The sequence below is a fragment of the Dermacentor silvarum genome, chromosome 9 (assembly GCF_013339745.2).
Source record: "Dermacentor silvarum isolate Dsil-2018 chromosome 9, BIME_Dsil_1.4, whole genome shotgun sequence".
Lineage (NCBI taxonomy): Eukaryota > Metazoa > Arthropoda > Arachnida > Ixodida > Ixodidae > Dermacentor > Dermacentor silvarum.
Window position 1 is genome coordinate 20,144,173 of NC_051162.1, and position 13,042 is coordinate 20,157,214.

The 13,042-nt window shown below is 47.5% G+C and overlaps 1 protein-coding gene across 1 annotated transcript in view; it reads right to left on the reverse strand.

The window, feature by feature from the left end:
• LOC125939788 (uncharacterized) overlaps positions 1-10,804 on the reverse strand; it is a 30,613-nt gene extending 19,809 nt beyond the window's left edge. The window contains exons 1-2 of the mRNA XM_049655225.1: positions 10,626-10,804; positions 6,342-6,822 (exon numbers count right to left, since the gene is read on the reverse strand). Coding sequence (XP_049511182.1) covers positions 6,342-6,822; positions 10,626-10,804 — 660 coding nt within the window. The remainder of the gene's footprint in view (positions 1-6,341; positions 6,823-10,625) is intronic.
• Between the last annotated feature and the right edge of the window lie 2,238 nt (positions 10,805-13,042).

Genomic DNA, 13,042 nt, shown 5'->3' on the forward strand with positions numbered 1-13,042 from the left:
AGCCTTATTTATTGATTGCAAAGACGACAAATGCATAATCTATCTGTTGCTCTTAGTGGGAAAGAGTTGGGATTTTTAAAATAGCTCTCCTTGTTTGGTGGTATCACTTATAGGACATATTTCACTTTCTTGTTTTTTTTACCGGTATATTTATACTACAAAACAAGTCTTTCGTTCCTTTTTTGTTGAACCGGGCTGTCTGCCACGTACGCATGGCCATTTCTTTGTCAAGTTGGCCAGTGTGCTTAATATCTTTGTCGTCACGAACAAACTTCTAGATGAGTCAGCATTAGTGTGTGTTCCTACCTTATTTCGCCGTTCTCATCTTTGTTTGAGCCGTTTGTAAAGTATGTACGCACACCAAATTACCAAAGTATCCGTAAAATTGAGATACATGAAGTTATTTACACGATTCATTTCTGCAAGAATGGTATAGCTTCTCATCTTGTTTGTACTTAACATTGCTGTCCAGTTATTGTAATATATAGCCTGGAAAGACGTTTTCTGTCAGATTAAATAGGCACTTTCGATATTTTTTTTCAACATGGGTACTGCAGCTCCCTCCGTCTTTCAGTTACTGCTTTGTCGCAACTTTTATGTATTTTATGGAGTGAAATGCTGGTGGAATTATATATATTTATGTGTGCAAGTGTGGGAAATGGTGTTTTGTATGTGCATTTATTTGCGTTTTTCACTAGCTCTCCAATCTGGCTGTACAGTTATTGAAACCTTTTCTCATGCTTTATAATGAGTTGTTCTGGGCTCTTTAATGATGCAGGTGTAGGTGACCATTTATTTCACTGTTGGTAATTGTGTTAGCTGTGTGTCACTCTAGTTGTCTGTGCTAGATAAGTATTTTATGTCACTTTATTATATCATTGAAAGTATTAGCCTTGCATTAGCTTTTTGATTGACCGAGGTACCACCTAGTTGCTGCGTAGGGTGAAAAAGGCCCAAGAAAATGCTTTCATTAGCTTTGCGCAAGTCCAGAAAAAATTCACTGATCAGCTCACAAAATTCAGGAAATGACATCAATAAACTCTTCTGTACCCAAAAATAACACAAGGAATTAAATACTGTTCAGTTCTTGACTTATGCCGGGGAGGTAAGTTGCTTTTAGAGCACAAATGTTTTAGGAGCTTACCTCTGAAAAACATATTTCGGGTGTTTTGTATATATATATATACGTGAAGTCATTTGTTTCCAGTGTACTTGTTATTTTGCCTACTCACAGGCAGCCGTAAATCCTTCTGTGAGTGTTTACTGGGTGTGTGAAACATTTTACTGTAAGGTATACAGTGGTCTTCATTTTTGTATTTACACATGCAAGCCAAGAGTTTATGTGTTCAAAGTTAGTTACAAGGGTATGCTTCAGGTCGGCCTTTGAGTGACTTTGCCTTCTAGTCATAAACATACGTCACCAGATAAGACCACAGTGATTGTTCTAATTGAGTTCAAATGTATAGTATTTCAGATGTATTTACACTGTTAAGAGTTTTGTAGGCACTAGCCTGTGTTTCCAGATTCCATGCCGTTGTGGCTTATATACTGGAATAATGTTTCATGTGCATGTATCTTTGGTGCAAATAAAGGTACTTGAAATAGGTCAGTTTCATTGTTTTTGTTCGTGTTAGGAAAACTTACGAACAGGCACCGGTACATGCAAGTGTGGATACTAAAGCAATTTCAAAATTAAATGATTAATAATACACTAGCCTCACGACATATCAACAATATTTCAATGGCGAGTTACAAAATCTCAATGCTATCTTAACAGTGGCACAATGTATATTTTAATGCTGTGTCAATAACGACTCAACTGGTCAACAGAGCTACCAACACCATTACAATGCTGCATGAATGATAACCCAACAGTAATTCAACAAAATCTACCCAACAATATGCCTAAGCACAACATTCTTTCAACGGTAACTCAACAATTACCCAATATTTACTTGCCGAATTGTCTTTGAATCAAATTTCAGTGGCCAATATTCAAGAGCTCTCAACACTTCCCTCAATGTTATCCCAACAAAATCACAATGACTTTCCAATACAATAGTCAACATTGACCAATGGTATTTCAATATTTTGTCAACGAATTTTTTGTAAGGAATTATACGCTGTGCGCCTGCTGTGCGGAGGGAGAATCCGGCAAGGGGCGTCGTGACCTTTCAAAGGAAGCAACAAAGCTTTGCGTCCATAACTCATACAGTGGCTCCGGTATCCACGAGGGCATATGTGCGCACACCATCAACTAACACGTCTATCACATTGGTTGCGCTACGTTGAGGACTTTCGCGTTTCGACAGCGTCGCAGCCCTTGCCTCATGGGACTGCGACAATTAGTTTTCCTCATCCCGAGCTCCGGGACGAGGCCGCATCGGTGATGGGGAGCGTCGGCGTGGAGAAGGTGAGTGGCGGATGTTGGCAGACCGGCGGAATGGTGGTGACACAGCCCGAGGTTCATCGTCGTAATATGGGCGCGGAGAACCCACCATAGGACTTGGCGCATATGGTGTAGCGCTAGGCGACTGCACGTGACTACAGTGGCGTGCGACGTGGCCTGCGTAGCCGCATGCAAAACATATCGGCCAATTGCCCGCCGTACGCCACCGAGTGGCTGCGGCAGGTCCCATCCATCTGGGAGGACGCGTTGGACGCGGCGGCTGGGGAAGTAATTGCATGGCAGGCTGTTGTCGGGGCATAGCGAGGACTTCGGCGTACGTGAGACGTCCCCGTTGAGGGAGTTGTTGAGGCTCGGTGATGACTTCCGCGTAGCTTAGTGGCACAGTCGTCGGTACCTGTTGGGGCCTGGCCATGACTTCGGCGTAGCTGTGAGGCGCAGCCGCAGGAACGCGTTGGTGGTGCTGCGGCAAAACCTTGTGCAGTTCTTGCGCTATGACGCGGCGAAGCGGAGGCGAAAAACTCGGCGTTGGCGCGTGTGCCGGCTGCGGCTGTGCAAAATCCATTAATGAGAGTTTCCAGGCAACTTCCTCGTGGATGAACGCCTTCATTTCTGCGAGCAAAGCTGTCTGGTCGGACATGGCAGCCAAACCAGCGAGGTGTTAATTCGTCACGCAGTAGAAATCGACAATTCAGTGATCGCTGCCTGCGGAGTTGTTCATAGCTCTGGCACAGTGTGATAATTTGGGCCACTGGGCGAGGACTTTTGGCCAGCAACATGTTAAGGGCGTCGTCTTCTATGCCCTTCAGGATGTTGCGAATTCGATAAGACTCGGCCATGGTTGAATAGACTTTCCTGCATAGGTCCAGGACATCTTCAGTATAGCTGGTGAATGTTTCTCCTGGCTGTTGAGCTCGTTCTCGCAAACGCTGCTCGGCCCGCAGCTTGCGAACAGCAGGGTGACCAAATACATCGGCGAGGGAAGTCTTAAATTCGGACCATGTCTGGAACTCTCCTTCAGGGTTCTTATACCACAGGCTGGCAACACCAGCGAGGTAGAACAGAACATAGCTCAGTTTGGCCCTTCGTCCAACTTGTTATGGGCGCTTACGCTGTCGCACGCCGTGAGCCATTCGTCTACGTCAGTGTCGTCCGCTCCAGTGTAGATAGGACGGTCGCGATGACGAGGTACCCCGGGACACGCAGTGGCTGCGGCAGGACGCGTTTTCTGGGAGGCGTCTTGGGGCATGGTAGATCGTAGGGGGCGGGACCGGAGTTCCAGGATGATTGTCTGAGGGTACCCAGCACATCCACCAATTCTAAGGGTGTTTACTTGGAAGAGCTCGGAGCAGCGCAACGTGGACGGGCAGGGCAGTCACAGCTTCCCAGCACGAGAGGCATTGCTGAGCGAGAGCGCTCGACCCACTAGCGTTTAGAGCCAGTAGCGCTGAATCCACTAGCATGCCTCTCTTCTTCACTACTATATATGTATATATATTTAATCGCGGCAGTGGATGTGTGGTTTCTTCTAGCATAGTTTCAAGTATCGTTTAATTCGATTTTTGTTGAAATTCGTTTTTCTTTTTCCTGTGCTCAACGGTGGTACACTCTAAGACAGGTACCCAGAAAAAAGGGACAGTTAGTCATAAAAAGGGCGTTTTCAACCCTCAAGGAACTAACTGCAGGAGTGTGCATGTCGTGTGCAAATCTCGGATAATAAGTGTTTAGTCTCCGGTCGGAAGGAGAGCCACAGGAGGACGAGCAGCAGCAGTTACTCCCCATTCACTCCGTTGTATTGCTCAGTGTTGTTGAGTGAAGCGGCAGAAGCCGGTATTATATGTATAAATTGTAAATGATTTAAAGTTTGTGGACTGTTAATTGAACTACTTGCAGGGCAGCACTTTGTCTCTACATGAAAAAACGCGCGAAATTTAAAAGGTGGACTATGAAAAGCCATGCACTTGATGTGCGCACCAGAAGTGAACGATACGCAATAAACGCGCAAGTCATAGGTAGACTGGCAGATATTCTTGGTCAATGGCACCTAAGTTGCTTCCGTTACAAGATTACAAAATTAAGTGAAGTGATGTGTAAGTCAACCGTGCCCCGTTTGCGCTAAACCTACATACCGTAATGTGTCTCAGGGTAAATCATACTAAAAATAATCGGGCAGCTTTCTTTTGCATTTGCATGTTGTTGCAAGTTCAAGCAACGTTAGACTCTCCCCGCATAGCATGCACGAAATGCCGAGTCTATGTTTAACGCGTTCTCAGTATTTTGCTTTGTTATCCGAGCTGCCGTGGTGTAGTTTAGCGTGAATGCATGCGTTCAAATGTTGCTATGGCGCACTTTTTTCCAGCTTAATTATTTTTTGTATCAGCATATAATTTCCTAATGTCGTTAAGTGCTTATTTGAGAAGCATTAGAAAGAACGACTGTTCTCCCTTGAGTAGCACTGAAAATAGAAAATGTTAGTCCTTGAAGGAGTAACCACATGGGGAGTGTTTAACAGCTCATCCCCTTGCAGTCGCACCACAAGAAGACGAATGGTTGTGGCAGGTCTGTTACTCTTCAAAAAGAGTAAAATTGAGTGCCCTTTACGTCTTTTTTCTCTGGGGTGTAGTCACTACTTCAAGGAGTGCTCACTGCTTAAAGAGCCCCTCACCAAGTTCCACGGTATACTTTTCTTATAAAGTGGACGTTGATGAAACAGTTGTGGTCACTGACCAAACCAAGGTGAAAAATACAGAAACGTTTAGGAGCCAGTACGCCCGTATTGGCGAAACATCTCGTTTTTTGTACCATCACACGGTGAGTGACCTCAACTGTATCATCGTGTTGCCTGACTGGACGAATTTTCTTGTGGAACCCTTGACTGTACTGGATGTTGTAAAGCCCTGTCTGAGGAGTGGTTTAATACAAAATTTTTTCAATTTTCGTAATTTTAGATCAGATAGGCGAAATTGAAATTTCGCATTGTCATGCCACCAGGAGGCACCGTTTCAATGTAAACGTAAACACTCTCCTCAGGCCTCGACAAGCGCTTGCAAGGAGAGCGCCCCTTTCCTGCTTCCTCGGTACTGGCTCAACCTGGCCTGTTGAGCGCGCGCCCCCTGACCGTGGTGTCCCGCCCCCGAACTGTGCTGCTGCGCCGCGCTGGAGACGCTGGATGATTCATTTTGCGAGTGCCTGGCCTTCACCCGCGCAAGGGTCACTCTGGACAGATTCTACCGCCAGCAGGGCTTACCCTAATCCACCCTAGAAGAAATGGCGAAACTTGATGGAGAAACTTGGTGAGAGGCGCTTTAAGTGCGTATTCCGCTGTCCTTAAAAAAGAAAGAGGTTTAACTCTTTTAAACATATAGTTATCACGAGCAAAAGGTGTGTTTGGCTTGGTTTTGCAGAGACTATGCCCACAGTGTTTCATTATTGCAGGGTTCCGCGCTTGGTAAGCTTCTATATAACGTGCTAATTTGGCCTCCCATTGCTACGGTGTTTGAGCAGCCAACTTTTCCTTTGCTTGAGATTTCGCAGCCTGCCGTCTAGCTATATCTACTGGATGACAGGAGTCAGCCTGTCGCTTGCGCTGAAGCGCACGCGCAGACGGTCCAGCCGGCGCGCCATCCAAGGCGAGATAGAGCGACCATGCGCCGGCGATGCAGCCGTTAGGCCCTCGCCTAGTTACGTGGTACCGACGCGGCATGGCTCCGAGTGAGCGCAGCTAGAACGCCCCTGCGCAGCGGATCACGTAGCGTGACGTCACACCTACCACACATGCGCTGCGGCGGCGCGAGCTCATTGCGACGCAATGAATGACCTTATGAGACATGGCGTAATAGAGCATTCGCTCTAAAATTGAACCTGTACCAGTCGCCCAAATGTCAACATCAATGTTCAACCACCCAGCGGGTGCTTTTGTTCACACTGCACATACCTTGGACGCGTGCGCTGCTCCCACCCTGCATATCTCGTCCACCCTGTCCAGGATCACCACTGTGGGCACCACCGATCCGGTAACGTCGAAGATGCTCCTGACGGCCAGCTCTAGCTTGTGCTTCGGCTTGCGCAGCAACTCCGGCACGTACACGTAGGACACCGAGCAGACGCGGATGCCGCTACTTAGCGCTCTCGCTAGGCTGTGCTTGCCGGTGGCAGCGGGACCCGACAGGAGCACGGTTCGCCACGACTTGTGCCTGTCGCGAGGGGACGCCTGGGAGCCACCGAAGCTCGGGATCTGCGTGAACTGCAAGAGCTGCCGCAGCACGTCCGGAAAGCCGACGTCAACGCAGCGACCGCAGTGGCGGCCCAGAACGACCAGGCCGTCCATCTCGCAGACGTAGCGCTTGTCCACGGCCCGGGTGCGGCAGGGAGGTAGAGAGATACGCTCCCATCGCTCGGGCGAAGCCACGTGAGGACTGCGGAAAGTAAATACATCTGACGACGTTCTTAACCTGAACGCTAAAAAAGTGAGTTCAGAAGAAAAATCTTTTTTTTATGCCTACTAGTGCCCACCATTGATACATTGTTCACTCACGCAAAACGAGCGCACATATTGGAGAAACGGACACAGCGGCTGTCTTTCTTGCACTTCGCCATCAAAAACAAATTCTTTCGTAATCTTTGTTTGATTCACGTCATAGAAAGCTTTATCACTGCGTTGTCATTATCCAGATAAGCTTTGTGTTCTGACGCTGTCAGGAGGAGGAGGAGGAATAACTTTATTGAAAAGGGGTTGGGGTGAAAGGTTATGAGCTCGATGGGTAGGGCCCCAAGTCCAGGGCTCCACTGGCCTCTGCCGCCTGCCTTACGTGACCCAGAAGTGCTAGCTGCACCTCGGGGTCAGAGCTGGCGAGTTGTGCCTCCCATTGCTCTCAGGCATAACAAAAAAACACCGCATATCCACGGGGTGAATGATGATGAGTGGGCGAAGCTCCGGAGCGAATCATCGGTAAACCGTGAATCTTCCGTGTAATTCGCCCAGTCTCGCCGCACTAAAGCGAACGATTGACTTCCACCAATGACACGCGCCATATGTGACATCATTCCTATTTTATAACAGCGCCCTTCATTATAATTGCACAATCTCCCGCTTAAGAGGACGCTAGCACAAACGCGTTAGAAACGTGCAGTACTCTCTAGTAAGGGGGAGAGGCCACAGCGTCTTACGCAGCCGTTTACACATGCCGGAACGTGCACCGCGTTTGCCGACGCCATCACATTACTGCTGAGAGAGTATAACCCCCGTAATCATAAACGCTCCTCGTTGACGACCGCTGTCGCAGCTCGCTCGGAGCCAACCATCCTGCGTCCGCACGCGTCGGTGACCGGGAGCAGAACCCACTACGCCACGAAGCGCACATGGACACACGCACCACGATGACAATAAATACCCAACATTAACGAAAGACTGCGCGTTTCTAATGCGTTTGTGCTAGCGCGTTACGGCCCGTGTAAGAAGCTGGTGTAAGACGCTGTGGCCTCTCCGCCTTACCCCCGTATTCATAAACGCTCCTCGACTTGAACTTGACTTTCCACCGCCTTGGGCAGAGCGTTCGCAACACGTTGAAGGCGGTGGCAAGTCAAGTTCAAGTCGAGGAGCGTTTATGAAGAGGCCCTGACTTTGCTAATCGTTCCTATGTTCGATTAGGGTTCGTCACGATTATTCCCCGCCAGAAGAGATTTCGTCACACTCTTGACTTCATCTTATAACTATGCAGTGTGTGGTTCTCTTCATGAAATTAGTTGGATATCGACACTATCTTAGCCTTTATATCCGCTCTCCCGTCTTTCGTCGCATTCAATCTGTTCTCATGACAGAGGTTCACCCACGCGCCGAAATTGTAATTTTGCTTTAGCACAAATGATGCCGATGCTACATAATTAACAATCCCGATATGAATTTGAGACACGCCATAGTATGGCTCGTTCGATTGCTTTGGACCACCTGGGGTTGTATAAGGTGCATTGAATGCATGACACATGAGTGTTTATGCATTTCCCGCATCGAAAGACTACCGCCACGGCATGGGTTGAACTCGTGACCTGGAGCTTAGCAGGGCAAGTCCACAGCCACTGGGTGAAACGGTGGGTGGAGATTTGTGAAATCGAATTTCGTCAATGTTTGAGTCACGTTCACTCGGTGCTTTTTTTTGTAACCGTTATAAACATTTTCTGAAATCACCCGTAGCATGCAGCCCGATGCCCCTTATTCAGCTGAATTACTCGAAAGGCGGTTTATTATTCAATCGAGAATTAGGTATTTTTATTTTCGAATTTCCTAATTAAGTTTCTAGCTAATTTCAATATACCAATTGAAATTGCCAGTGAGCTTTCAAGGCATGTCCACTAGAAATGAATTCTTAGAATTTCTACAAGGGGCCCGCCGTTATTCCGTTAAACGTCCACAAATAATGTGGGCCGATCCTGGCGGTAGTGCAGAAAGGGTCCAAGCGCAATGGCACATAATCATGTGAACTAGCGAAGCTGAGCCTGGCTCAGTCTAGATAAGTATGGTTGGGACTACTTAAGCTTGATCAGTCATCGATAGCCAATAGCTAATCGATAATCGATCAATAATCAATAAATTCCCAAAATTGCTGGGAATGACTTCGTAGTGCTTAGCCTAGCCCGAATACGTCGGGCAATACTTTGCGATAGCCGATCGATAGCCAATAAATAGCTAATCAATAATCGATCAGTAATAAATAAATTCCGTAAAATGCTGCGGATGACTTGGCATTGCTTGGCCTAGCCCTAAAGCCAGGATGAGCTAGGTGCCCATTAGCTCTGCTGCCTCTTTAGCGTTGCGCCTCCAGTGCAAGCTACGCTAGTTTTTTTTTTTTACCCGCAGGTGTCGCGTAGTACATGATAATAAGAGAATGCAACCGGTCAATTATCCCTGATATCCTACTTCATGGCCTCACGACTGCGAAATTCGAGGCCCTCGGTATACGTGAAAGTGTACGCAGAGGGCGGTATGCATACATGGCAGTACGCATACAGCACAGTATAATTAGCTGCAGCAGAATATACTTGTAGTTCTGTCGTTCCAGTTAGACGCAACCTTTGGGAAAACAGTGCATGTAAACGCGCTACCGGTGCTTGTACACCACCGTCCGTGTGTTCTCTGCGTTGCGGATTACGTACTTGTATACTTATGTGCCATGGCCAAACCAAAAAAGAAATTAAATATAGAAAGAAGGCAGGTAGGTTAACCAGGACAAATAAAAATCTGGTTTGCTGCCTTACGCTGGGGGAAAAGTTAGCATAGAAAGCTAAGAACGAAATTGAGTTTGAGGAGGAGGACGAGCACGTGCTCACAATTAGGTAGCTTTTCCCAGTACAGCATATCAGTTAACACTACTAAGCGCCGAGGTGGCTTGTGCAGGATTGTTGTTTTTACGAATTTTAAGAAAGCTTTCGTATATATCCTAAAAAAGCCTGTTGTAAGCGAGTTGTTGCTTAGGTGCCGTTGTGGAGACGGTGCGATGAATAGTGACACGAACAAAAGCACACACACAAAGATACGCCTGGCGTTTCTTCGTGCATCTGTTTTAGTTCGTGCACTCATTGTCCGTGTTCTTCACACCAGCTATACCAGGGGAGGTATTATGTAAGAGTCCACCTAGTGGACATGTTCATTTCGCCTGCTGCTTAAGTGTTGATTGGCTGTGGCACGTGGCTCCTGTTGAAGCGCACCCCAGCCTTGCCAATCAGATCTTCAATAGCCGACGAAATGGACGTGTCCACTTGGTGGACTCTTACAGATTACCTCCCCAGGGCGTTCCTAGCCCCCTGCAACGACGACTTATGACTCCGGTGTTCAAAGATTTCTTCTAACAATGCTCTGTAATTAACACGAGCTTGCACTGTGCGATTGTGCTTGAGACAGTGTTAGACTGGATTCCCACAGCCGTCAAATGACCCGTCCCGTCACGGTGATGGCACCGTTATTTATCGTGAGACAGCGTTTTGTTGCCCGTTCACCTCAAAAATGGGTTCCCGGCTACGTTTGGAACATAAGCCAACATCACAGGCAGACAGTTCTTTAGAACAAACTTGACATGGAACGCTGTGTCACGAGAGACACCTGTGTCGTGACGGTGACGGGAAGGGGGGTTTGACGTCTGTAGGAATCTAGCTTTGAAGAGTTGATTACTCGCGGCGGCAGAGCCATAGCTCGCATATTTATCCACATGTCGCCCTCAGCCGGGCTCACCTGAGCGTCCCGAGCTTGGCAGCGTACGCGCGCATGCGGCAGAGGATGATCTCCAGGGCGTTCTCCAGGTGCATGGCGGCCTGCGTGTAGTGGGCCAGGGCGGCTGCGTGATCGTTGGAAACGATCTCCAAGTACGCTGCGCGCTCGGCGTGCTTGCGAGCTCGGCTCAGGCGGTTCATCTCCCGTGGGGCGGCGAATTTTGCACCGGACAATGAACGCTCAAATTTACCACACCCAGCCCTAGCGTCGTCTTCTTCTTCTATCTCGCCTGAATAACCGGCATCGATTCACGATACCCGCTTAGAGATCGTATCTTATAAAATCATAATTCAGCCTCCCGGCAATCAGAGAGCGATGATTGTTCTGCAACAAATGATAAATTTTGACACTTCTAAATAAAGGCAATGTGAGGTGTGGCCACACTCATGTACGTACTTATGCCAACTGCAAATCAAGAGGAAAAAAAGGAAGCATTGACAACTAATACCAATAAATTTCTATCTGTCCATGTACGGTTTGGCGGTATCCCCTTCGTGCCTGCAATGCAGTCTACAAAAAAACAATAACCGACTTTCTGCTCCCTTGTCGAAAAATTCACTTTAGTAAGAAGGTGTCGCGAGGTCCATATAAGGAAGCTTGGCAATGTCCCCATCCTGCTTTCATTTGGTGCTTCCAGGTTGTTGTACTGCCACCAGAAATTTGCAATCCGGTGAAAGACTTCACTCTTTACTCGCATCATCTTACTTCCTAAAAAGTAAATTACTGACGAGGCGTGGGGTTTTTTTCGGCGCAAGGGCAAGGGATGACCAAAAACCGCCGATTACTAATATTGACAGCGAAGCAGTTTAAGCTTTGGTTGCGCCGCGTAGTGCGAACAAAAACTGCTCTTGGTGATGACATCACCGCGCGTTGCCTAGCAACCACTTAGCGAAGCTGCGTGTGCCTCGCCTCCTCCTCTCCATGCCGTGCACATGTTGCCTTGACATGGGATGTTAAGGAGAGGGAAAGAGAGGATGCGAGCGGCGCGCGCTATGCTCGTGAAAGAGAAAGAGAAAATGAGAGCGAGAGAGAGAGAGAAATAAATTTTAGCAGCACCAACGAGGCAACGCGCAGAGCTGCTGCCGACGCCGTCCGCGTTTCTCCGTTTCCCCGCGTTCGCGCCAAACGCACGCGGTGTCCGTGACTGCAGCAGGCGCCTCTGGCGGTGGCTCGGCAGGTTTCGATCAGCCACGCCATGGCAAGTGCGGAGACATGGCTTGGCCGTGACATCACCGGGGAGATAAAGCTCGGAACCACCGCGACGGCGGTAGAACTCTCGTTGACTTTGTGGCAAGTACATGTGCCCTTGACATGGGACGACGAAAGAAGATCCGTACACTTGAAGAAGAAGCCGCTCATCTTGAAGTGCGTCGTGTGGCCAAGCGAGAATCTGCGCGTTGGCGGCGAGCCGATTCGGAATACCGTCCCTTGCAGTATTTAGCATTTCCTACAAAGCTTAGCCAAGCCTAGTAAAACCTAGAAGAAGCTAGGTCGATCAGCAGCTCCACTGTTTACTCCTGCCTTGCACCAGTAGTGCAAGCAGCCCACAGTCATTTTGTTATGATTAATATTTTTTTTCTCTCTGCATGCGTATAGTGACTCTTATTCTTTGAACATTATGCTTAAGTTATTTACCATAGTGTATATTTGTAAGTCATGGAGCATGAATCCGCTTGATGTTATGTATTTCCCCCCACTGTAATGCATGTAAAGGTGCTGTGGGTATTGAAAGTAAATAAATAAATAAAATAATAATTATGATAATAACACTAGTAGTAGTAGTATTAGTAGTGGTAGTGTTAGTATTGTTCACTCTAGCATGATTAACACCATGCACGAACATCTTTCCTCAGTAAGACAGCCTTTGCAAACTTCGCTTACTTATGTTGTGCAAACCGCCCGATACCTTGGTGATCGCTCACGGTGGTTAAATGCCACATGTGCGGAGGTAGTCACAACAACAATGGGAAAACAATACGAAAGAAACTAATAGGCGTTGGTTGTTTTATTAGTTACCTTTAGAGGGGAAAAACACCAAGACATTTTACGTGCAAGCATCTGTCAAATCGGTCAGATTATGTTTGTCGCCGTCAGATAAACTGAGCGCCGGAGGTGGAAGGTGCCTAGAGGTGGAGAAGAGAGTCGCCGCATTCCCGCCCTTTCTGTTTCTGCTTCAGTGCCGCCGGACTGGCTGTGCATGTTCGCGGCGTCCATAGGCATGCCCGTAACCCGCGTTAACGAAGTGAGACGTCATAATAGGATTTTTACCAGTAAAAATTTGAGAACATTACGTTATTTACAGTTTTATTTTGACTGAATATTTCGTTACCTTTTATTTATGAACATCAATAGCCGAACAGTATTTTTTTATTTAATGA